Source organism: Malus domestica, chromosome 04, assembly GCF_042453785.1.
Source record: "Malus domestica chromosome 04, GDT2T_hap1".
NCBI lineage: Eukaryota > Viridiplantae > Streptophyta > Magnoliopsida > Rosales > Rosaceae > Malus > Malus domestica.
Genome location: NC_091664.1, coordinates 3711890 through 3738577, shown reverse-complemented (window position 1 = coordinate 3738577; position 26688 = coordinate 3711890). Strand labels below are relative to the sequence as shown.

The 26688-nt window shown below is 40.2% G+C and overlaps 3 protein-coding genes across 5 annotated transcripts; 2 read left to right on the top strand and 1 right to left on the bottom strand.

Annotated features, from left to right (window-relative positions):
* The first annotated feature begins 8093 nt into the window (after nt 1–8093).
* LOC103443580 (pentatricopeptide repeat-containing protein At1g06710, mitochondrial) lies at nt 8094–15347 on the top strand. 2 transcript variants are annotated; one of them, XM_070820430.1, is made up of 6 exons: nt 8094–11188; nt 12564–12859; nt 13262–13418; nt 13595–13656; nt 13908–14064; nt 14626–15347. In XM_070820430.1, the coding sequence occupies exons 1-2, from the start codon at nt 8195–8197 to the stop codon at nt 12606–12608; spliced, it is 3039 nt and encodes a 1012-aa protein (XP_070676531.1). In that variant the 5' UTR covers nt 8094–8194; the 3' UTR covers nt 12609–12859; nt 13262–13418; nt 13595–13656; nt 13908–14064; nt 14626–15347. The 2 variants fall into 2 exon arrangements, with proteins under 2 accessions (XP_070676531.1, XP_028956711.2); XM_029100878.2 differs by having other exon boundaries at nt 13908–14073.
* A 966-nt stretch (nt 15348–16313) lies between these two features.
* Nucleotides 16314–19093, bottom strand: LOC103443581 (B3 domain-containing protein REM10-like). 2 transcript variants are annotated; one of them, XM_008382452.4, is made up of 5 exons: nt 18234–19093; nt 17911–18012; nt 17092–17404; nt 16867–16979; nt 16314–16730 (listed from the first exon to the last, which is right to left on the bottom strand). In XM_008382452.4, the coding sequence occupies exons 2-5, from the start codon at nt 17992–17994 to the stop codon at nt 16410–16412; spliced, it is 831 nt and encodes a 276-aa protein (XP_008380674.1). In that variant the 5' UTR covers nt 17995–18012; nt 18234–19093; the 3' UTR covers nt 16314–16409. The 2 variants fall into 2 exon arrangements, with proteins under 2 accessions (XP_008380674.1, XP_008380675.1); XM_008382453.4 differs by having other exon boundaries at nt 17911–18055; nt 18234–19092.
* A 264-nt stretch (nt 19094–19357) lies between these two features.
* Nucleotides 19358–26541, top strand: LOC103443582 (B3 domain-containing protein REM5-like). The gene is made up of 4 exons (XM_008382454.4): nt 19358–19530; nt 20037–20349; nt 25572–25681; nt 26037–26541. The coding sequence occupies exons 1-4, from the start codon at nt 19447–19449 to the stop codon at nt 26355–26357; spliced, it is 828 nt and encodes a 275-aa protein (XP_008380676.3). The 5' UTR covers nt 19358–19446; the 3' UTR covers nt 26358–26541.
* Nucleotides 26542–26688: the final 147 nt, after the last annotated feature.

Here is a 26688-nt window from a genome sequence, read left to right as displayed (position 1 = left end):
AAATAATTTTAAAAACGAATGATTAGTCCATGTGGTATTATTATGATTGGCTTTCTAGGCCCCTTTGGGTCCCACACATCACACTAATGAAATTTTTAATGGAGTTAGACGGTAAGGACTACATTGATAAGCAACAACAACAACAAAGTCTTTTCCCACTAAGTGGGGTCGGCTATATGAATCCTAGAACGCCATTGCGCTCGGTTTTGTGTCATGTCCTCCGTTAGATCCAAGTACTCTAAGTCTTTTCTTAGGGTCTCTTCCAAAGTTTTCCTAGGTCTTCCTCTACCCCTTCGGCCCTGAACCTCTATCCCGTAGTCACATCTTCGAACCTGAGCGTCAGTAGGCCTTCTTTGCACATGTCCAACCCCATTTTGTGTATGTGTTGATGCTTCACCGCCCAACATTCTGTGCCATACAGCATCGCCAGCCTTATTGCCGTCCTATAAACTTTTCCCTTGAGCTTCAGTGGCCTACAACGGTCACACAACACGCTGGATGCACTCTTCCACTTCATCCATCCAGCTTGTATTCTATGGTTGAGATCTCCATCTAATTATCCGTTCTTTTGCAAGATAGATCCTAGGTAGCGAAAACGGTCGTTCTTTGGTATTTCCTGATCTCCGATCTTCACCCCTAACTCATTTTGGCCTCCATTTGCACTGAACTTGCACTCCATATATTCTGTCTTTGATGGGCTTAGGCGAAGACCTTTAGATTCCAACACTTCTCTCCAAAGGTTAAGCTTCGCATTTACCCCTCATGAGTTTCATCTATCAACACTATATCGTTTGCGAAAAGCATACACCAAGGAATATCATCTTGAATATGTCCTGTTAACTCATCCATTACCAACGCAAAAAGGTAAGGCCTTAAGGATTGTTGATGCACAAAATCAGTGAGGACTTTGGTACAACAGAAAGTATTAAGTTTATGATCTTCGTTAGATTGCTTTGGTCATTAGTGTGGATAAGCATGTAAATGGATAGAGATAGGAAAGCAAACACAAGATGTACGTGGTTCACCCAGATTGGCTACGTCCACGGAGTAGAGGAGTTCTCATTAATTGTGAAGGGTTTACACAAGTACATAGGTTCAAGCTCTCCTTTAGTGAGTACAAGTGAATGATTTAGTACAAATGACATTAGGAAATATTGTGGGAGAATGATTTCGTAATCACGAAACTTATAAGTACCTAAGTGTGGTATCATCTTCACTTGCCTTATCTGTCTCATAGGTAAATGTGGCATCTTCTCTGGAAGTACTCTTCCTTCATCCAGAGGTGGTATCTTTAACTGGTAGAGATGCACAAGGTAATGTATCAATTTCACTTGAAGCTTACTTGTAGTTTCAGGCTTAGTCAAACGCAATACAAACCATGTAGTAGGAGTCCCCTAAGTCGCCGAGCTAGGGGATCTGCTGAAAGAGGTGACAGACAAGGTAAGCAATCAGAGCTCCAAGCAATCAGTCCCAGATCAGAAGTTTGATTTCAAGTTCCGGCTGATTGTTCTCATTCTCCTTATCTTGCAGGCAGCATGAAGGATAAAGAGAAGAAAAAGGAGAATAGATGATATGAGATACTTTTGCTTTTGAAGAAGTAACTTTCCACAGGCTTATTCTTGAACTGGGCTGGAGGGTTTTCTGGTTTCCTCCAGAGTATAAGGCCGACTGAAGAATTTGAGGGTCAAAACAAGTCCATTAAATCTAGAGTACGTTCGACCCTGCTGATATGGGATACTTTTGTTGTTGACAAAGTAGTGCATGTATCGGCACGTGTTCTATTACGCTTGTCTCCACATGCTTCCTTGTATCCTTCTCACTTTCCCTATCTGTTCCTCAGGCAGATGTGGTATCTTCTCTGGAAGCATAAGATGTTGAAGATGAGTACTCGAGAGCAATGTCAGGTAAGTAATCAGGTAAGGGGTTCCAGGCAGTTAGTTCCTGACTAGAAGCTTGATTCCAAGTGCTGACTGATTGCTCTCTTTCTCCTTGTCTTACAGGTAAGAACAAAGCCAAAGGAAAAGACAGGGAAAAATCATGATATGAGATACTCTTACTTTTAACCCTGATGATATGAGATATTCTTGCTCTAGTGTAGCTTGTTTGCAGAGGTATTATCGGGGGGAAAGAAAGCTGAGTATTTCGATAGACTTTGTTGGGAGTGCCCTCTCATATATGAGGAAGGGTTAAGCATTTTTGCAGGTATGCCTGTCCGTTGAGGATGAAGGTCGACATATATAGGAGTCTCCCTAACAACAAGTAGTAATGTTATTCCTTTACCTTGCTTGGTCATAGCACGGTAGTGGGAGCTGCCAGCTTCACGTGTGTCAAAGCACTTTGAAAAAGTGGTATGTGGTATCTGGAAAGCTGATGTTGCGTGTGAAGATTACAGACAAGCTTTATCCAAGGAGATCTGGCTCTCGAAGTTGAGAAAGCGATGCCTTTTCGGTTTTCGAACAAGCAATCCTGTCGGGGATCTGGCTCTCGAGATTCGGAGAACGGTGCCTCTTTGATTTTTGAGAAAGCAATCCTGCTGGGAGTCTGGCTCTCGAGATTCAGAAAGCGGTGTCTCTTCGATTTTTGAGAAAGTAATCATGTTAAGAGTCTGGCTCTCGAGATTCGGAGGGCGGTGCCTCTTCGATTTTGGAGCAGTCAATCTTGTTGGGAGTGTTTTCTCGAATATGAGTAAAGGTTGGGCATGTTTGCTAGTCTACCTTGCCTTGGAGCACAGAGGTTGACACACAGGGACTTTCCAATTATCCAGCAGTGGTGTTGTTCCTTTACCCTTGTGGGTAATAATATGGTAGCTAGACCTTCAAAATTTATGTGTCTAAACTTTGTTAGTGCTGTTTCTTTGCTATTCTTTTACCCTTCTTGGTCATAGCGATGTAGTGGGAGCTACAAGCTTCACATGTCTAAACTTTGTCAGAAATCTTTGGCAAAGTTATCTGTGGTACCCATGAGCTGATGGTGCGTGTGGAAAGTGGATGATTGAACAGTAAGATTCACATGCTTTCTACTTCACCAGAAATCTTCAACAGAATGCCCGTAATTTCAGCAAAGTTGAGTGTGCATGTGACAGGTGCTGACAAGGCTGAAAAAAGCTGGTGCCTCTTCGATTTCTAAGATCGGCCCTCGTGGTCTCTGAGCAGCCTAGCTTTTGAGAAAGCAAACGCCTCTTCGATTTCTGAGATCGGCCCTCGTGGTCTCTGAGTAGCCCAGCTTTTGAGAAAGCAAACGCCTCTTCGATTTCTGGGCAGGCGCCTCTTCGATTTCTGAAGCTCCGTCGAGTGCAAATTTTTATAGAGGTTGGCTTTGTGGAGCCAAAAATATTCACAGGGCGACACGTGGATTTTTGGACAAAAATGACAAAAATACCCTTGTAGTACAACGAGGTTCCTACGCGCAAGCAGCGGGCAACCCTCTTTCAACCAAGACAGAAGTGCCCAAAATAGATAACAATTCAAAGTCCATCTCATCAAATCCTTTCTACAAGGTAATTCCCAAACACATTCCTTTTAAATTATGTTAATTGGCTAATTAATGGGTTTATTGCCTAATTAACCCATTAATTGTCAATTAAACCATCCATTATATCCAAATAACTACAAAATACATCCAATTCAACCCTAAAACACCACATGGCCGGCTATCCCCATTTCAAAACCTAATCCATCACTTTTTTCTACCTTTTTCACAATTTCTTCCTTTTTATTACCCAATAAATTCAAAAACCACCAAAACATTCATCTTATGTTTAATAGCCAAATAAATTGGCTAATTAAACCTAAATTAAACCTAAAAACCCTAGCCACCTCCTATCCCTATAAATATACTCCCATTCTCACCAAAAAGCTAATTCCAACACTTTGGCAAAAATCCCAAAATTCTCTAAACACTCTTTCTCTCTAAATTCTAACTTTGGCATCGGATGTTCTTCGGCCAAAGCCCCCCTCATTCATCGTGGGCGCGTGAGGCTCTTGGCCTTAACCTAAGGTGTTAATTGTTTTGTAGGTGCAACATCGTCCAAGATCGAGGAGGAAGAAATTTGCATCCACAGGCATTAAGTTCCAAAACACACTTGAATCTCCACCAATAGAAGCTATCTTCTTGCACTTCTAAGATCTTGATTTGTCCGACCTCTTCTTTCTTCAACACCTTTGAAAATGTCTAGCCCCTCTAACCGTCGTTTTGATTTGAACCTTGTTGAAGAGGCAGCCACGCCTTCTCTAGACAACATATGGCGCCCATCTTTCTTATTCCCTACTGGTCCTCTTACCGTTGAGGATTCCGTTATGAAGAATGATATGACCGTTGCGGTGGTGGCCAGGAACCTTCTCACTCCTAAAAATAACAGACTACTTTCCAAACGGTCTGATGAGTTGGCTGTTAAGGATTCTCTGGCTCTGAGTGTTTAGCCCAGCTTTTGAGAAAGCAAGTGCCTCTTCAATTTCTGAGATCGGCCTTCGTGGTCTTTGAGCATCCTAGCTTTTGAGAAAGCAAACGCCTCTTCGATTTTTGAGATCGGCCCTCGTGGTCTCTGAGTAGCCCAGCTTTTGAGAAAGCAAACGCCTCTTCGATTTCTGGGCAGGCGCCTCTTCGATTTCTGAAGCTCCGTCGAGTGCAAATTTTTATAGAGGCTGGCATTAAGTTCCAAAACACACTTGAATCTCCACCAATAGAAGCTATCTTCTTGCACTTCTAAGATCTTGATTTGTCCGACCTCTTCTCTCTTTAACACCTTTGAAAATGTCTGGCCCCTCTGACCGTCGTTTTGATTTGAACCTTGTTGAAGAGGCAGCCACGCCTTCTCCAGACAACATATGGCGCCCATCTTTCTTATTCCCTACTGGTCATCTTACCGTTGGGGATTCCGTTATGAAGAATGATATGACCGCTGCGGTGGTGGCCAGGAACCTTCTCACTCCTAAAAATAACAGACTACTTTCCAAACGGTCTAATGAGTTGGCTGTTAAGGATTCTCTGGCTCTGAGTGTTCAGCCCAGCTTTTGAGAAAGCAAGTGCCTCTTCGATTTCTGAGATCGGTCTTCGTGGTCTTTGAGCAGCCTAGCTTTTGAGAAAGCAAACGCCTCTTCGATTTCTGAGATCGGCCCTCGTGGTCTCTGAGTAGCCCAGCTTTTGAGAAAGCAAACGCCTCTTCGATTTCTGGGCAGGCGCCTCTTCGATTTCTGAAGCTCCGTCGAGTGCAAATTTTTATAGAGGCTGGCATTAAGTTCCAAAACACACTTGAATCTCCACCAATAGAAGCTATCTTCTTGCACTTCTAAGATCTTGATTTGTCCGACCTCTTCTCTCTTTAACACCTTTGAAAATGTCTGGCCCCTCTGACCGTCGTTTTGATTTGAACCTTGTTGAAGAGGCAGCCACGCCTTCTCCAGACAACATATGGCGCCCATCTTTCTTATTCCCTACTGGTCCTCTTACCGTTGGGGATTCCGTTATGAAGAATGATATGACCGCTGCGGTGGTGGCCAGGAACCTTCTCACTCCTAAAAATAACAGACTACTTTCCAAACGGTCTAATGAGTTGGCTGTTAAGGATTCTCTGGCTCTGAGTGTTCAGCCCAGCTTTTGAGAAAGCAAGTGCCTCTTCGATTTCTGAGATCGGTCTTCGTGGTCTTTGAGCAGCCTAGCTTTTGAGAAAGCAAACGCCTCTTCGATTTCTGAGATCGGCCCTCGTGGTCTCTGAGTAGCCCAGCTTTTGAGAAAGCAAACGCCTCTTCGATTTCTGGGCAGGCGCCTCTTCGATTTCTGAAGCTCCGTCGAGTGCAAATTTTTATAGAGGCTTAAGTTCCAAAACACACTTGAATCTCCACCAATAGAAGCTATCTTCTTGCACTTCTAAGATCTTGATTTGTCCGACCTCTTCTCTCTTCAACACCTTTGAAAATGTCTGGCCCCTCTGACCGTCGTTTTGATTTGAACCTTGTTGAAGTGGTAGCCACGCCTTCTCCAGACAACATATGGCGCCCATCTTTCTTATTCCCTACTGGTCCTCTTACCGTTAGGGATTCCGTTATGAAGAATGATATGACCGCTGCGGTGGTGGCCAGGAACCTTCTCACTCCTAAAAATAACAGACTACTTTCCAAACGGTCTGATGGGTTGGCTGTTAAGGATTCTCTGGCTCTGAATGTTCAGTGTGCAGGTTATGTGTCTAATATGGCCTAACGCCTATTTGCTCGAACCCGCCAAGTTGAATCATTGGCGGCTGAAGTGATGAGTCTCAAACAGGAGATTAGAGGGCTCAAGCATGAGAATAAACAGTAGCACCGGCTCGCACATGACTATGCTATAAACATGAAGAGGAAGCTTGACCAGATGAAGGAATCTGATGGTCAGGTTTTACTTGATCATCAGCGGTTTGTGGGTTTGTTCCAAAGGCATTTATTGCCTTCGTCTTCTGGGCCTGTACCGCATAATGAAGCTCCAAATGATCAACCTCTGATGCCTCCTCCTTCTAGGGTTCTGTCCAGTACTGAGGCTCCAAATGATCCCCCTTCGGTGCCTTCTCTCTCTGGGGCTCTACCGACTGCTAAGACTTCTCCTAAGCAACCTTTGTGAAGGCTCCCTCTTGTTTGTTTATTTTGACTAATGTATATGTACATATTTGTAACTTATCGGAGATATCAATAAATAAGCTTTGCTTCATTTCAACGTATTGTGTTAAATACACCAAAACATTCTTCACTGAGTGGGGTCGGCTATATGAAGTCTGAAAAAACACCAATTTATGAGTTTGAAACATAAGGGACCAAACTGATGAGTTGGCAAAACATAAAAGACCATTTGATAAAACTGAAATAACACATATATATATATATATAATAAAAGGATGCGGTTGCTAGTGATATTTTAATCTTTTTCAGGTCTTAGTCTCATCTGATCTGAATCTAATGCTAATGGGACATGGATTGACAAGTTAGACTCGATGATTTGAATCTGTTAATTTGATTATAAATGGATATGAATATGGATCAGGTTTGAACTAATCCGAATCTGATCCACTTACAGATCAATTTTGAGGTCATAAGTTCAAATTCCATTGAAGACATTTTGAAAATTCCATTGAAGACATTTTGAAGTCATGTATTCTTTGTCGCCGAAAAGCTGATCGACTAGTCACCAAATGCCCAGCCAATCACCCAAAAAGTTGAGGGTTGCCAGAAAAGTTGCTTGAAAGTTGGCTGGCTAGCTGGCCACTAATTATCGAAAAATTTAGTGAGATTTAGTGATATGTATAATATGAATTGGATTGACCTATCAATTGGTACCTAAACTAAAAATATGGTGATTTTTCAAAAGCTTTTCCTAGAAATGGTACATCTGAAGGGAGGCATATTGTCTGCCCTCTTTTTCCCATACCTTTCTCATCCCTTCCTATTTTGTGCAGTCACGGTTAAGCCACGTCAACATTTTATATTTCTATTGTTTTTTGTTTTATTATTTTTATTAAAAAAATTAATATAAAATATTGACATAACTTAACCGTGACCGTATAAATAGGAAGAGATAAGAAGGGCACGGAAAAATGAGGGCAGACAATCTGCCTCCTTTTGAAAAGCCTAAAAACCGTTTTTGGCAGCAAATCATTTCAGTGCTTTTTTTAGAAGCACTTAAATATTTAATGGTTAATAACATTTTGCACCTTAGAGCGTCTCCAGCAGTTCTTTAATTGAAACTCTTCAGATGGGAGCAGATTGTCTTTTTTTAGAAGCACTTAAATATTTAATGGTTAATAACATTTTGCACCTTAGAGCGTCTCCAGCAGTTCTTTAATTGAAACTCTTCAGATAGGAGGCAGATTGTCTGCCCTCCCTTTCTTATGTCTTTCTCATCCTTTCCTATTTATACGGTCACGGTTAAAGCACGTCAACATTTTAGATTAATTTTTTAATAAAAATAATAAAATATAAAATAATAGAAATATAAAATATTGACATGGTCTAATCGTAACCGTACAAAAAAGGATGGGAAAGGTCTGAACAAAAGAGGGCAGACAATCTGCCTCCTTTCCAAAACCCGTTTCAAACAGGCCCTTGCAAGTCTTTGTCCAAAAAAACAAAAAAAAAAAAGCCTTGTAAGTTTTATCGTCTTTCTTTCCGGCCTGAGAACAAAACCCCATCATAAACCCTGAAAACAAACACCCGCTCCAAGCTCTCGCCCCTCAAAAATGAGCAGAAGGCGGTTGAAAACTCTCCTCTGGCAATCAATTTCCACCGTATCTTCGTCACCTCTGAAGTCCAACCCCTTTTTCTCCACAAACCCATCACACCCATTCCCTTCTCCATTCAAATCCCACCAAAGTCTAAAACTTTGCTTCCCCAGATTGCTTTGCACTTCGTCGGAGGACAATCTCGATGGTCTGGTCGATCCCAACGACTTGTGCAAGCCGGAGAGTTCCGGAGTTGAGTCTATTTCGGAAGAGGAATTAGCCTCTCTGCGCGATTCGGTGTTGGATACCAGTGCTGGTGGTGGGTCTTCGATGCCAAAATTTGAATCAGCTAAGTTTTCTAACAATGCCATTTTGATTTCGAATGCTATGAGGAATAATATTGATGAGTTTGATGACAAAACCCAGAAGTTTCTTAGGCAGTTTAGGGATAATCTGAATGAAACTCTGGTGGTGGAGGTGTTGAAGCTTATACAAAATCCTGCATTGGGTGTGAAATTTTTCATATGGGCAGGTAGACAAATTGGGTATAGTCACACTGCTTCCGTGTACAACACATTGTTAGAGTTATTGGAGTGTGGTAATAAGAGGGTAGCAGATCATTTTCTGCAAGAAATTAAGGGTGATGATAGAGAGGTGCTGTGGAAGTTGCTTAATGTGTTAATTCGGAATTACTGCCGAAATGGGTTGTGGAATGTAGCTTTGGAAGAGCTGGGGAGGCTTAAGGATTTCGGATACAAGCCAACTCCAGCAACATACAATGCTTTAGTTCAAGTGTTTCTAGAAGTAGATAAGTTGGACACAGCACACTTGGTCCATGTGGAGATGTTGGATTCAGGGTTTAAGATGGATGAGTATACATTTGGTTCATTTGTTCACGCCCTTTGCAAAGCTGGGAGGTGGAAGGAAGCTCTCACATTGGTTGAGAAGGAAGAGTTTGTGCCCAATACTATTCTTTACACGAAGATGATATCTGGGTTGTGTGAAGCTTCACTTTTTGAGGAAGCTATGGATTTTTTGAACAGAATGCGATGTGATTCTTGCATTCCTAATGTTATGACCTATAGGACTTTGCTTTGTGGGTGTTTGAAGAAAAAACAGCTCGGTAGGTGCAAGAGAATTCTTAGTATGATGATCACAGAAGGTTGTTATCCAAGCCCTCAGATATTTAGTTCGCTTGTACATGCTTATTGCAGGTCCGGAGAGTACTCTTATGCTTATAAGTTGCTTAAGAAAATGGTAAGATGTGAGTGCCAGCCAGGCTACGTGGTTTACAATATCTTGATTGGTGGTATATGTGGAAACAGGGAGTCACCAAGCCCAGATATGTTAGATTTGGCTGAAAAAGCTTATGGTGAGATGCTTGATGCAGGGGTTGTGCTAAGTAAGGTCAATGTGAGCAATTTTGCATGGTGTCTTTGCGGTGCCGGAAAATTTGAGAAAGCCTATAAGGTTATCAGCGAAATGATGAGCAAGGGTTTTGTTCCTGACACTAGTACATATGCGAATGTTATTGGCTTTTTGTGTAATGCCTCCAAGGTAGAACAAGCATTTTTGTTGTTTAAAGAAATGAAAAGGAATAGTATTGTTCCTGATGTCTATACCTATACTATTTTAATTGATAGTTTTTGTAAAGCTGGCCTTATTGAACAATCTCGGAGCTGGTTTAATGAAATGATACGAAATGGTTGTGCTCCAAACGTGGTGACATATACTGCTCTTATACATGCATACCTTAAGGCAAAGAAGGTGTCTGATGCTGATCAACTCTTTGAGATGATGTTGACTGAATGTTGCAGTCCTAATGTTATTACTTATACTGCTTTAATTGATGGTCATTTTAAAGCTGGTAGAATTGAAAAGGCTTGCCAGATATATGAGAGAATGAGAGGTAATATGGACGTCCCTGATGTTGATAAGTATTTTGGAAGTGATGATCAGAGTATTAGCAAACCTAATGTCTATACTTATGGGGCTTTGGTGGATGGTTTATGCAAAGCACACAAGGTTAAAGAGGCCCGTGATTTATTGCATGCTATGTCAGAAGAAGGTTGTGAACCTAACCATATTATTTATGATGCTCTTATAGATGGATTTTGCAAGTATGGGAAGCTAGATGAAGCACAAGAGGTGTTTGCTAAGATGTCAGAGCAAGGGTACAGTCCAAATGTGTATACGTACAGTTCTTTGATTGATAGGTTGTTTAAGGATAAAAGACTGGATCTCGCTTTAAAAGTCTTGTCCAAAATGTTAGAAAACTCTTGTGCACCAAATGTTGTTATCTACACAGAGATGATTGATGCCCTGTGTAAAGTTGGAAAAACAGATGAAGCCTATAAACTTATGCTGATGATGGAAGAAAAAGGGTGTTATCCAAATGTTGTGACTTATACTGCAATGATATATGGCTTTGGGAAAGCAGGTAATATCGAAAAGTGTCTTGAGCTTTTTAAACAAATGAGCTCTAAGGGTTGTGCTCCAAATTTTATTACCTATGGGGTTTTGATAAATCATTGCTGTTCAACTGGACTACTGGATGAAGCTCGTAAGCTTTTGGATGAAATGAAACAAACGCATTGGCCTAAGTATATGGCAGGCTACCGTAAGGTTATTGAAGGTTACAATAGAGAGTTCATGACCTCTCTTGGGCTTTTAAACGAGATGAGTGAATGCGACACAGTGCCAATTACTCACATATACAAAGTTCTGATTGATAATTTTGTAAAGGCTGGAAGGTTGGAAATGGCTCTTGAGCTGCTTGAAGAGATTTCATCATCTTCACCGTTTACATGTGTGAACAAGAATATGTACACTTCATTGATTGAGAGTCTTTCACATGCAAATAAGGTCAGTAAGGCACTGGAGATGTTTGGAGACATGATGAGGCATGGTGGTTTTCCAGAGCTGGATACATTCTTTCATCTTATTAAAGGGCTTATTAAAGCTAACAAGTGGGATGAAGCTCTTCAACTATCAGATAGCATATGCCACATGGTTTGTCTCTCTAATTTGTCTTTTCTTCCATACTGTAGTTTTCAACTATTTATTTTACATAAAAATGTCTTTTTTCTCTTTATGTATATTTTCAATCATTTCTTTTCTTTTATTTGCTTCTATCTTTTAGGTGGGAATATGATACATTTAATGCCCTAGAAAATGGAAAAAAAAAAAAAAATCCTATGCCCTTTATTTCTTAGGCCTTTACCTTTATTTCCCTGAGCCTCACAATCAAACCCTAACCAAATAAACCTCAATCCAGTGCTCAAACTAAGAATTGTGCTTGGAGGACATTTAATTTGCGTTTAAGAAATATTGCATAGATAAAACGTTGAACTTCTTCTATGTTAATGGTTTTAATTTTGATAAGTGTTGAATTTAATGTGACATTTTGTGTTGTGTGAGCACATGCACAATTAAGGAAGCACGGTAACAAGTCTATTTGTTTCTGTATCAGCATGTAAATTTTATGACTGGCCATTTTGCATCTGTGCATGGACCTTTATGCCATTATTGACTATTCAAAGGAATGAAATAAGAAAATGTGATAATATTGGAACTCATGTACAACTACTTGAATGAATTATTTGTTTGTGTATCTTATATTGAATGGTTTGGCTGACTTATCTGTTCAGGAGGCAACCCAGTGTCCGGTAGTTCCTCATCATGATGCCCTTTATTACTTGTGAAGCGAATTTTCTTTAAGTTGTATAAGATCGGTGGTTACTTGAACAATCTATCAGTCAGCAGTTTTGTTTTATCTCTCAACTTTGCCTTACTGTCTTGGTAGCATTTTGCATAAGTGTCTTTTGATTTGTTGTGGATGAGCTATCTTACTTTGCTGCAGTATGTGATTGAGCTGCCTCAAGCTGTAAATTTACGGTATCGACCTATAAGTTGTCTTTTGTGCTTTTTTTAAGGTTTGTAAAGACCCTTCTGTAGCATTTAGAGGATAGTCCAGAATTTTAGTTTCATTTTGAAAAGATCTTTGAAACATAATGATCACACAGATCTTTGATACCACACCAGTAGCCAGTAGGATTGCTTCTGCTCTCTAGTTCTTACAACTGGGCTTCTTTTTTTTCTTTTAAAAAGAAAAAAAAACCGAATTGTTGATGAGATCAACAATTTTTTCTTCTCCCAAAATATCTATTTAGTGACTTAAGATAATATGCTTTATTTATTTTGTTTTATCGATTTTTAAAACTATTATCAAGAGATAATCTATGCTTGTTTGGTGCAAACTTCAAAAGTATGGGAAGCTGTAATCTGAAACAGTTGGTGCTGCTGATATCTAATTGCCTCTGCTTGTCACTGTAAATTATTTGTTTTTGTTTTTCATTCTTCTTATATATCTCAATTATTTGCGCAGGATATCCATTGGCATATGCAAGAAGAGACATCTGACAGAAATTAGTGTGTTTTCTAGACCATCGTTGTTTGTTACTCATGCACCATCTGCTGACTCACTGGACCTGGTGACCTGGTTGACGGTTCTGTGGAGGAGTGGACCGCATTTCTATCAGAGTCCGTGTGCAAGCATATGCAACATGAGGATGTGAATGACTATTGCTTGCTTAATGAAGTGACTACATTTTTACTTCACTTTGTGAAGCGGCTAGAAATTCAAGAAAACTGGAACTTTTATCTCCTACCTATTCAAAGGAGGTAAGTTATCTTATATAATTTCATAGCATGGTTACCCCAAAAATCTTGAGAATGCAGGATCCAATACCAATACTTCCCCATGATGCCTTGATGGATATCAGATGTTCCAAATCTGTATCTTGTTGAGTTCTTGGAATTTTTTATTTTTGGGTATGGGATGGATATGTGTGAGGCATATATGATGGATACACAAGGGATACAAGCAAGAATAGAAGGGGTTATTTGTAAAATTTCTACAGAAGAATTGGGGGGTATGATTGAAAGAGGGCATCTTAGTGGGCATTTTAAAATGTTAAAGGGGTTAATATGAAAACAAAACAGTTCGTTAGAATATTATTTGATTGTAATATTCCTTGTGGTCTTCAATTCATATCTAGTTTTTGGAAAATTGTGGTTTTGCAGTATCATCTCACATTCCCTAAATTGTATCCATACAACATAGTTTCGATGTTCTGCCCCAAGGCTTTCAGATGATGCTGCTTAATGAGATTATGCAGCAGGTCTCTGCTGCTAGAATTTATTTACTGCTCCAAAGCCTTTCATGGTGAATCGTCAAAAGGTCAGAAATTCAGGTTTTTATTATTCATATCTCTGCACTTGTTTAAATGTATCATTGTTCAAATACTTATGTACTAGGTACAGATAATTCACTATGTTATTTGCTACTTCATCATGGCAAGAATGATATTGTGCAGCTCTATTACTTACTGCTGTTGTTGCTTGTTGAGTGAGCAGGTTGGTGACGTGGAATTTAGTTCACGGGAAGTTGTATTTGATTTCCAATCAATCATGTCAAGGTAGCAGTGTTATTAAAATATCCATTTCGCAGTTTTGTTGGTATCTAGGATATGCATGAAAACAAAACAGTATTGTTCGAAAAACAGTTTACAGGATGAAATTTGTGTATGAGCTTGAACTTATTCTGCCTAGTTACTCTTACAGCAATTACTTATGAGTTATGAATTGAGTGTAATAAGGATTATGTGATCAGAGCTGCGTTTGGAAATTCTCCGCAAGATCTCATAGGGTGTCTAATTTCAAATTGCAGGCATTATACAGATGCAAGAAGCCCCAGATAAACTTCCTCGTAATGACAAACGATGCCAGAAAAGTATGTCTGGGATTTGCTGTCACAAGCTTCCTACTTGTTAACCTTGAGGATAGTCGTTGATCAACAAACAAAATACTGTGCTTGAATTTATGAAGTAAGTCAGGTATGAGATACGATTGGTCTCTTATAAGTTATAAGGATGTCTGATGTCCTCATTTTAGAGAAGAATAACTTACAATGTGCTCTAACGATCCGAGCCATCAATGTATTGAGTTCCTTTTCAAGATTGTTCCTGCTAAGAAATCAACAAATGTGAAATTAGTCGTCTAATTGTCATTAAACAAATCCATTTACAAGGACAATGTTTTTAAACATAGAAATTATCATGATGATAGTCAAATGACTAGGCGATGCATGTAAATCCTTGGTTAAGCAATATCTTTGTTTTAATGCACTTACTAGATTCTTTCAACTCTCCCAGACCCTGCGTAAAGCGGGAGCCTTGTGCACTGGGTACGACCTTTTTACTAGATTCTTTCAACTCCCGCAGTTATTTTGTTCTGTTGCACTTTTGGGCAATACTTTTTGGATTCTTTCAACTCCTGCTGTTGTTTTACTTTTGGGCTAGCTAGTTTTGGATTGGATGAATTTCAACGACCATAATTGCTTTTGTTATCTGCATCGATTTAATAGCATGTGCCCATTTTGATTGCAGTGCATCTAACCAACATGAGGAAACTATTCAACAACATTTCGAGTCATCTTGAATTTCGGTTTTCATGTACGAGGTGATTGCAAGGGAAAAGGTAGGACATGGTTCGAGTCACACTAGCAGCAGCAGCAGCATACCCATTTTGGAGAATGTGAACAGATAAACTCCTCTCCATAGTCGGTCCACCATTGCACTGTTTTGGGAAAACATGGAAAATGTTGAAACACCCTTTTGACAAAATTTGGTTGTGGTGCTCTTCTGGTTGCGGGTTTGTAATTTTTGTGCTACGATGTCTTGGCTGAATTGTGACCACTTGGTCATTTTCTCTAGTGTTGCTGGCTTGGTGCTCTTCTTTCGGACAATGTTCAGCTATCTTCGACCACTCGCTTGTACGAATGTTGTACGTGACCAAGTTTTCTTTTACACATAAATACAAGATATCGTTGTTATTTGGATCCAAAGCAAGCAGATTAACATGCGGGCAGCGCCGGGGCATATGAGTGCCCAAACAGACAGAAGAAGCGAACATTTGTCGTAGTTGCACGGTTGCAGACATCCTTGGGACGTATACAAAGCCCAACTCCAGGCTTCTCATCAGATGCAGTAAAACATTGTTTATCAATAATACCGACACCAGTTGATTTAGTCCTCTTCTTGTTCTTGTACTTGATGTTGAACAGATCAAATCAAATCCAATAAGAAAGGTCCCTTCCTTTGTATGTCAATCCAAAGGAGGGGAGAGAATCCTCCTCCTGTGATTAGTCGATAGACGGCTACGAAATTGTGTCTACGTCCTCTCTCTTTTATTTTCTTTTTTGGCTTTTTTGCCAAAATAGTTCATGAGAATTGCATAACTTCTTACTTTGGTCCCTGAGATTTGAAATCGATAGAATTGGTTCTTGAGTTTGTCCACCTCAATTTTTGTCAAATCATTTTGGTCCTTCGGTGAAAAATTATGTTAAATAAGATCCAAATGATAAAATTACCCTCAATATAATAAACAATAGGTCAAAATGATCGATGGTAGACAATCTCAAGGACCAAAGTGAGGAGCTAGACAAATCTCAAAGATCATTTTGATTAAAAAGCCTCTTTTTTTTTTTTTTTTGTTAACTTGATTTAGGTGCGGGAATTTGATATATCTACCTTCAAATGTAATTTGTTGTCTGGAAAATAATTTTCGCACACCTATTTTCTTCTTCAACTTATCCGTGCTGATTTGTTGTCCGTTAATTTCTTTTTTATTTATTCAATTCAAATTCCGCAAACAAACAAGGGTGGCATGGGATCATTTGTTGTCCATGACCACCAACAACTTCAAACAGCTAGGCAAATTAAATTACAACCTCCTTCTTTACTTCTTATATTTTTATTATCATCCTTATCTTCCTTTTTTTATCTTCTTTTGTGCAACTTTATTTTGCGCATCAAGCGCTCAATGAAACGCCAATGTTGACAAGTTTGGCAGTCTTTAACATTATTTTACAATTTCCTGTAGTCACTCTTGATAAGCCTTTACATATCATAGTAATTGTTAGCATAAGCCTTTAGTAAATGTTGGCAAGAATCCACAATGAAGTTTTTTTTTTTTTTTGTCAAAATCATGATCCCATTATTTGAAAATCCTGACTCCGTCACTACAACGGTAAGTTAGGGAATATAAAAGCAGTGTTGATCACACACAAATAGACTAGCATGTTGCCACCACAATGAATATGTTCTTACTATGATTCCAAAAACCTCAATAATCTTGTTCCACAATCAACCCTTTATAATGTCAACTAGCTCTAGTTTTCCACAACAGAGTCAGAGGCATCAAGTTCAAGCACAACGGTAGGCCTCTTTCCTCCGGCTTCAGCTCTGAAAAAATGAATCTTCATTTCACTTCTCTTTTCGTTGACAAGCTCAAACACGGCGGTGTCCCCGGGTGAAATGTTGTTCGCATGCCAACATTTCAGCAACCCTTCCGTCATGAGCAAACGACTGCCACAAGATTTTATCTCTTCGACCCGGAGCTTAACTTTCCATGTTTTCCCATTCGGGTCTGTAAGCCTCACCCTCTCCTTTTCAATGAGACCTTTTGCTACAGCTAGCTTCTTGGGGACAGTCTGCAATATGCTGGGAACATCATCAGTGACTAGTCGGTTGGGTATAGCGCTGAGATGGCGTGCCTTTCCCAGGATCTATCGGGGAAGGTTTCATAAACGTAGTTGGCTTACAAATTGGGTTGAAGAAAGTACTCACCATTCGATAAGGAATCTTCGGCACAGTTGCTTTGAAGCATGTTTTATACTTTGATCTGAACGCGATGTGTCCATCTGATGTTTCTTTCACATCAGCAGGTTTGTACAACATGCCTGTAGAGAAAATAGCACATTCGAACACATTGTCTCCGAACGGATACACATGCCTGTAGTGTATATATATATGTATATGTATATATGTATATACAAAACTTGTATAACTTACTTTTCTTTCGGTTACGAATACTAGCTAGATTTCCAGTTGTATTCTTGGCAGCTACAGCTTCCTCCTTTTCACATCCGGTTGGATTATAGATTTTGACATCAAACTTTGTGTCGCCATCGTACTTAAAAACCAAGAAATTACCGATTTCTAAGAGATGATCCTCAACGAAATTCTGCCAACCCTTGCGGAAGAAGAATTTTCCATCCTCTCTTCCTTCCAAACCTACTGTCCATGATTCCCCACTCGGGCCTCTAAGAGTGCATTTGCAGGGAGGCCGTCCATTGAAATTCTCCATGAATAAAGGTGGCAGACACTTCAAAGTATCATGGTATCAGAAAACAGAATTGTGGTTGTATGACATCAAAATATGAAAACAATTAATATAACACCGCCTAATTCTATGCCAAATCAGAAAAGCCATAGCATGTGTGGCTGAATCAATCAAAATGAATGAAAGATCGTAAGTCCGAAGAGAAGTTTGTTTGATTTTTGCGGTTACAAAAGTCTGATTTGTTTCAAATGGAAGGTTCATCAACATATTAATCACAAGAAAACACTTTGTAATTTTGCAGCGGAGTCTGAACAGAAGCGTTTGTTTTGGCCTTGGTAGGCAGGGTGCCTAACAAATATATATTACAAAGAAAACATGCTCACTAAGTAAGAACCAAGAACAAGAATCTAAAAGTTAAAAGGCATGTCTTCTCCAAATGCCAGAACAGAGAAAGAAACAGATAGTATTTATCATCCATTCGCTCCTGCAGCGATCGATTTGAATTAATCTCAAGTGAAAACGAGGCTAGTAAAGGGGCAGGATGTTACCAAATGCCGAGAGAAGTCATCATGAACCAGGGGCTTGAAAAAGGATCGAACTCTCCATGAAGGATTTGTTGAATTCCTCGCCATTTGAGGGGAAAAGCTTTACTGAAATTCCGAAAATGGGTGATCATCCACTTCAACAAGTAAACTGAAATCCGAAAAATATTGTAACTATTTTCAACAAACAACAACTTCATAAAGGAGTAAACTGGGGAAACAAGATAAAAGTACTCCTAAAAGAATGTTTGAAATAGATTATCTGCATGCTGTCTAACTATGAAGCTTACACTGGTTTCATAGATATACAATACGATGATAAAACATACATGCAGATTCTTCAGGGGATTTTCTGGGAGAGAAGATTGCCTCAAGACACTATCCTTTGTCTGACTAGTTTTTCCTGGGAAACATTGGACACGAGGAGGAGGAAAAGTAAAACTTGTGAAGGAGGTAAAAAGTTCAGCCACCAACCATCATCAGTTTCTTTTAATATTCCTCCCATTTTTAGCAATCAAAATTGACATGCATTGAATCATTTGCATGTGCATTATTTGCTCCTTTGGGATGATGAAATATATACAACTGATATGGAAACTGTAGACAAATTCATGGAAATGTGAACTTTTCCAGTTTTGAACAAGTGATCATCTCACCTTCCCCAATCAATTACTCCACTTTCGACCAAAAAATAAATAAAAGGAAATAATTAAAGAGATCATTAGAAAGAAATTTAATTTTATCATTAAGGAGACAGTTATTCCTACTATTTGCTCAAAAAATTAAACTTATATCAAGTTTAGTCTGTAATTATGCAAGTTTTGGGCCTTTGCCCTAAGAAGGCAAGCATGGACTGACAGAAACATAGTTACTCACTAATCCGAAAGCTAAATGGAAATGCACTTGAACAACGTCAATCCGATAAACTTAAAACAAAAAAACAGAAAGAAGGAGTCATCATCGACTAGGGCCTTGAAAAAGGATCGCACTCTCTGTGAAGGTGGCATTTGAGCTGAAAAATCTTGGCTAAGTATGATCGAGCTGGGAGAGAATTTGAGGTGAGGGATTGCAGCTGATGCCAACTCTGCTAGCTGGCTGGTGATCTTTGTCAAACTATACGTGTGAATTACATAAACAGTCACAAATTTATTGAAGGGGGGAATTACAAGTGCACCCACCATGCATGTGCATTATTTGCTAATTTGGGATGAATTATTACTGCATTTAATAAATATTTAATTGATCTGTCTAGGTGGGTTTTTCCAGTTTTGTATTGCCTTGAACAAGTGACTTTTTCAAAGTGAAGAACCAAATTTAGCATCGATGATGCATTGGATTCTTTTTTCCTGTCATCTCACCATCCCCAATCAATTACTTCGGCCTCATCAGATCACGTAATTATCTAAAGATTGTTTATTCAATGCATGAGAATTGTCATCAGCATTCTGAAAAAGTTAACAAGCACTGCTTCCTCTCTTTTCTTTTCTTTTTCGACAAGGGAGGAGTTACGCGACGTCTAACTCCTAAAGCTTTTCCGCTCAAATGGCGAGGAAATCAACAAATCCTGCACGGAGAGTGCGATCCTTTTTCAAGCCCCTAGTTGATGATGACTTCTCTCGGCATTTGGTAACATCCTGCTCCTTCACTAGCTTCCGTTTTCACTTGAGATTAATTCATGATCGGTTGCTGCAGCAGTGAATGGATGACAAATACTTTCTGTTTCTTTCTCTGTTCTGTCATTTGGATGAGCATTGCCTTTTAACTTTTGGATTTTTTTGTTCTTGGTTCTTACTTATTGAGCATGTTTTCTTGGTAATATATATTTGTTAGGCACTCTGCCTTCCAAGGCCAAAACAAACACTTCTGTTCAGACTCTTCTGCAAAATTAAGTGTTTTCTTGTGATTTATATATAGATGAACCTTCCACTTGAACGAAACAGACCTTTGTAACCGCGGAAATTAAACAAACTTCTCTTCGGATTTACGATCATACATTCATATTGGCTGATTCAGTCACACATTCTATGGCTTTTCTGATTTGACATAGAATTAGGCAGTGTTTGATTAATTGTTTTCGTATTTTGACGTTATACAACTGCATTTCTGTTTTCTGATACCATGAAACTTTGAAGTGTCTGCCACCTTTATTCATGGAGAATTTCAATGGACGGCCTCCCTGCAAATGCACTCTTAGAGGCCCGAGTGGAGAATCGTGGACAGTAGGATTGGAAGGGAGAAAGGATGGAAAGTTTTTCTTCCGCAAGGGTTGGCGTCATTTCGTGGGGGACCATCTATTAGAAATCGGGAATTTCTTGGTTTTTGAGTACGATGGCAACACAAACTTTGAGGTCAAAATCTATAATCCAACTGGATGCGAAAAGGAGGAAGCTGCAGCTGCCAAGAATACAACTGGAAATCAAGCTAGTATTCGCAACCGAAAGAAAAGTGAGTTATACAAGTTTCGTACGTGGTAAAAATAGAATTTTTACGGGATAAATTCCTATTACTTCCTTGAAATATATACAAATACAATCCTTGTTCTATAAGGAAACTAAAATTAAAAAGGACACAACAAATAATCCTTCCTAAAAAAGGATTCCTAATATTTACATTATATTTACATACTTATTTTTGAAGACTCACGTTTACACTCCCCCTCAAGTTGGTGCATAGATATCACACATGCCCAACTTGACAAGTGAGTCACCAAACTTTCGTCCACACACTGCATGAGTAAGAACATCTGCAAGTTGCTCCTCTGACTTTACAAACGGTATTGATACAATCTTCTTTTCAAGCTTCTCTTTAATAAAATGTCCATCCACCTCCACATGCTTCGTTCTATCATGCTGCACCGGGTTATCAGCGATATCTCTTGCGGACTTGTTGTCACAATACAACTTCATAGTCTCCTCTAGTTTAAACCCAAGTCCTAAAAGAAGTTTTCGTAGCCAAAGGATTTCACAAATCCCTTGAGCCATTCCTCTATATTCGGCCTCAGCTGAAGATCGTGATACCACCTTCTGTTTCTTACTTCGCCATGTCACCAAATTTCCTCCAACAAAAGTAAAATACCCAGAAGTAGATCGTCTATCAGTTACATCACTTGCCCAATCTGCATCAGTAAACCCTTCAATTCTCAAATGCCCGTGTTTCCCATACAATACTCCTTTTCCAGGTGCCGACTTCAAGTATGCCAAGATACGCATAACAGCAGCCATGTGATCCACATTTGGTGAATGCATGAATTGACTCACAACACTCACAGCATAAGCAATATCAGGACGAGTATGAGCCAAATAAATAAGTCTCCCTACAAGCCTCTGATATCTCCCTTTGTCAACCGATTTCTGACTTGGATTCAAATCCAAATGATGCTTCTCAACAATAGGAGTCTCTACTGGCTTACATCCCAACATACCAGTCTCTTTTAATAAATCCAGCACATACTTACGTTGAGACAAGAATATACCTTTAGATGAGCGAGCAACTTCAACTCCCAGAAAATATTTCAAATCTCCTAAATCCTTCATTTCAAATTCGGCTGCAAGGTTTCCTTGCAACTTGGACATCTCATCAACATCATCTCCTGTTATAATCATGTCATCTACATAGATAATCAAGGCTGTTACTTTATTTTGTTTACGTTTTACAAATAACGTATGATCAGAATGACTCTGACGATATCCATTCCTTCTCATCACTTGAGTAAATCTATCAAACCATGCACGAGGCGATTGCTTAAGCCCATAAAGTGACTTACGCAAACGACATACTCCAGTATTCCCACCATTGCTATATCCAGGAGGAAAATCCATATATACTTCTTCCTCCAAATTCCCATGGAGAAATGCATTCTTCACATCAAACTGTTTTAATGGCCAGTCCATATTTGCAGCTAAAGAGATAAGAACACGTACCGTATTCATCTTGGCAACCGGGGAGAAAGTCTCTTGATAATCCACCCCATATGTTTGAGTATACCCTTTAGCCACCAACCTTGCTTTGTATCTGTCGACCGTTCCATCAACCTTATATTTAACTGTAAATACCCATCGGCATCCCACGGTCTTCTTTCCTGCGGGTAGCATCATCACCTCCCAAGTATTATTTTTCTGTAATGCCAACATCTCCTCATCCATTGCTTTCGCCCAGTTTGGATCTTTTAGAGCTTCCTCCACTCGAGTTGGTACTTGAATAGACTCCATATTGCTCACCAAGGTCTGACGTTCTAGTGCAAGCTTGTTACATGATACATAATTGGCTATCAGATACTTCACCTTCCCTTCAGGAGAAAACCTATCAGGAGGCACACCTCGATTTTGTCTCGGTGGCAATTTATAAGTACTTACATTATTACTTGGATCAGCTACATAATCATTTACAATACTTACCTCAGGAATATTCAGAGAAGACGTATTGGGCGTCACGTTGGAACCAGAGAGAGAGGGCGTACTGGACTCAGCAAGAACAAGTGTAGTGGCTTCGGCAATGGACTGTTGAGCACTAGGACATTCCTCGGCACTAGCTAGCCGAGCCTCTAGCCGAGGTTCTCTGATGGGCTCGGTCAAATCACCACCATCATCTGAGTTGTCAACACACTCGGTACTCTCTGTACATTCGACACCAACAAATCCCGGTCTTACACGATGTTCAATAATCACATCTCCCCCTAGATCCAACCAACTCAGATTACCAATATTATTCTCCCCCTGGTGATCTGATGTAGAAGGTACCGAAGTGTAGAAATATTCTGATTCAGAGAAGGTCACATCCATGGTTACATACATATGCCGGGTTTCAGGATGGTAACACTGATACCCCTTTTGGTGAGAAGAAAAACCCAGAAAGACACACCGTAATGCACACGGATCCAATTTACTACGATGTATTTTCTGAATATGAACATAAGCCACACAACCAAAGACTCGAGGGGTGAGAGTATTACGGGACACCACGGGAGCATGGTGTGTGAGGACTTGAAAAGGCGTTTGAAAACTAACCACCCGAGAAGGCATACGATTAATAACATACACGGCATAGGTAACTGCTTCAGGCCAAAAACGTGGAGGAACGGAGGCCCCAAGGAGCAAGGCTCGGGCTGTTTCCAAAATATGGCGATTCTTACGCTCTGCAACCCCATTTTGTTGCGGAGTATGCGGACACGTGGTTTCATGGAGGATCCCTTGATCACGTAGAAAACCCGACAACTCAGAATTGATGTATTCTCCTCCATTATCAGAACGGAGAACCTTGATAACAGAAGAATATTGTGTCTGAACCAACTGAGCAAATGACCGAAATATGTCACTAACATCACTCTTATTTTTCAACACATAAAGTCATGTCATACGAGTGCAATCATCAACAAATGTAACAAACCACCGGATTCCCGAAGAAGTAGTAATTGGAGAAGGCCCCCAAACATCGGAATGCACAAGATCAAATGGAAAAGGTCTTTTATTCATACTAGGAGGAAACGAAGCACGATGGCTTTTAGCAAGAATACATACTTCACAATGTAAGTCTGATTCATTTATTCCACTAAATAAACTAGGCACCATATGTCTTAAATATCTAAAGGATGCATGCCCTAATCGACGATGCAATAACCATACTTCTTGTAGATTACTATCACGGAACACTCGTACTGCATGAGCTCTGCCAGGAACGACATCATCCACATAGTACAACCCCTCTCTCTTAGTGCCACGCCCAATTATCTCCTTGGTCTGAATATCCTGAAGTAGACAAAAGGACGGATACATTAGAACAACACAATCCAATTGTTCAGTAACCTGTGGTATAGACAGTAAATGATGTGATAAAGATGGAACAAGTAAACATCGGTGTAAAGGGAGAGAGGCCGTGAGATACACGGTGCCAGCACCAATAACAGGAGCACGGGTACCATTGGCGGTGGCTATATATTCCCTGTGAGATGTTGTCATACATTGAAACATATTCTTATCATATGTCATATGATCCGTTGCACCAGAGTCCAGAATCCAACATGTATGATGCTTAGTATCAGCGGCCAAAAGACCATGCCCTACAGTACCTGCGGTGGAGGGCGAGTCACCATGGGTAGAACGAGTCAGCAAGGATTGACTCGGGTCATCACCAGGAGTGTCGGCCTCCTTTGTTGATGGTGGGGCTGTAGCTAGGGAGGCACGGTCTCCATTGTTCCCTGCACTTCCACGCTCCTTTGCACGCAATTTCTTCTTCAATTCTGGAAACCAATCAGGCACCCCATGCTTAGCAAAACACGTGTCCTCAGTATGACGGGTTTGTCCACAGAAAGTACACTTCAAATCATCTTTATTTTCTCGGTTGAAGGGACGAGAATTTAAAAAGTGATTAGAAGAATTATTAGGACGAGGGACAGCAGCTGGCCGAGAAATCATGGCCATGGACGGCGGCCCACCTTGGTTGTTACTTCCACCCATCATAGTAGCATGTCGTTGTGCTTCACGCCGAACAACAGAAAACACTTCCTCAACAGATGGTAAGGGTTGAGTACGTAGAATATCACTCCGTACCTTATCAAAGATATCATCCAAACCCGCCAAAAAAGCATACACACGATCAATTTGAATCTCTTCTCGAAGGGTCTTGAGATCCACAGCACACTCCATCTTGATTGGTCTCCTTTGATCTAACTCCTGCCAAACGGACTTGAGGTCAGCATAATACACACCAACTGGCCGGCCCTCTTGACGGAGTCTGAAGGATTTAACCTTCAGTTCATAAATTTGAGAAATATCCGAACCATCATAATAGGTCCGAGCCACCTCTTCCCAAACTTCTTTCGCAGTACGCAGGTGAATAAAAAATCCCATGATAGCAGGTTCCATGGAATTGATTAACCACCCTTTTACTATTGCATTCCCTATCTCCCATGTCATATATTCAGCACTATCCTCAGCAGGCTCCTTGGTACTCCCAGTCACAAAGCCCTTCCTACCGCGTCCACCGATGTGCATCTCCAAAACCTTGGACCAAAGAGGATAATTTGATCCATTTAATTTCACGGTGTTTGGTACAGCAGACGCATCACTCTGAATGACGACAGGATTCAATACTGGATTATTTGTTGAGTTACTGCCTTCCAACTTCAATACGCCACTGCCTCCTTCTGATGCCATTCGGCTTTACCACACACACACGGCAGAAACAGCAAAAAAAAACTGTGACGATGAGTCACCACACTGCTGCGCAAGCAGCAATACCACACACACACGGTACTTTGCAGAGATCAGTCAACCACACACACTGCTGCACACGCCAGCAAGAATACACACACACACGGCAACACTGTTTTCTGCATAAGATTTGCAGAAAAACAGCCAACCAAGCACAGCGGAAAAACTAGGGTTTCGGCAACACTGGCTCTTGATACCAAATAGAATTTTTACGGGATAAATTCCTTGTATTACTTCCTTGAAATATATACAAATACAATCCTTGTTCTATAAGGAAACTAAAATTAAAAAGGACACAACAAATAATCCTTCCTAAAAAAGGATTCCTAATATTTACAATATATTTACATACTTATTTTTGAAGACTCACGTTTACAGTAAATGCTTGTTTCTTTCTTTTCTTCTTATGTCATGTGTTACTGTTTGGAGACATTGTGTTCGAATGTGCTATTGTCTCTACAGGCATGTTATACAAGCCTGCTGATGTGAAAGAAACATCAGATGGACTCATCATGTTCAGATCCAAGTATACATGCTTCGAAAGAGATGTGTCGAAGAACCCTTATCGAATGGTGAGCACTTTCTTCAACACAATTTGTAAGCCAATGATATTTATGAAACCTTCTCCGATCCATGGAAGCGCATGCCATCTCGGCATTATACCCAAAATGACTAGTTATTACGCTGCTCCCTGCAATCGCTTAGAATTAAACACACGCCATGCACAACCTAACGTCACATGTGTTTACTACCAGATCGATAAACTATTGGGTTGATCTGGGTTTAATTATAAGCGATTACAGGGAGCCTCATTGCATTGGTGACTAGTCCTTTTGACGTAGGTGCCTACGTGCGCTTCCTTGGGCCGTGACACAGGTGACTGAGCATTTTCTTTCCGTTTTTTGTGTTCCGTCCTTGATATTGCAGACTGTACCGAAGGAACTAGCTGTAGCAGTAGGTCTCATTAAAAAGGAGAGGGTGAGACTTATAGATCCAAATGGGAAGTCATGGAAAGTTAAGCTCCGGCTCGATGATACAAAGTATGGTAGCGGCCATTTGCGCATGACGGAAGGGTTGATTGCATGTTGGCGTGCGAACAACATTTCACCCGGGGACACCGTAGTGTTCGAGCTTGTCAATAAAAAGAGAAGTGAAATGAAGATTCATTTCTTCAGAGCTGAAGCCGGAGGAAAGAGGCCATGTCTTGTACTTGAACGTGATGCCTCTGACCCTGATGTGGAAAACTAAAGCTAGTATTTACGTTACATTAGACTCTCGTATCGCAATATTCATCGGTTGTAATATTTTAAACATGGTCGTACCCAGTGCACAAGGCTCCCGCTTTACGCAAGGTCTGGGAGAGGTGAAAGTCGGCCATGGATCGACAAAATTAAATAGAGACGTGCAAAATGAGAAATGAGTGTGGAAATCATTTTTTTCCGGCATCAAATTACTTTCGAAGGTAGATACATCGAATTCCCGCACTTACAAACACTCACAGGGTGGGTAAACAAACCAGTCATTTGACAAACCAAACTAAATCAGCTGGTTTGGTTCCCATTTTAATCAAAAGCCAAGT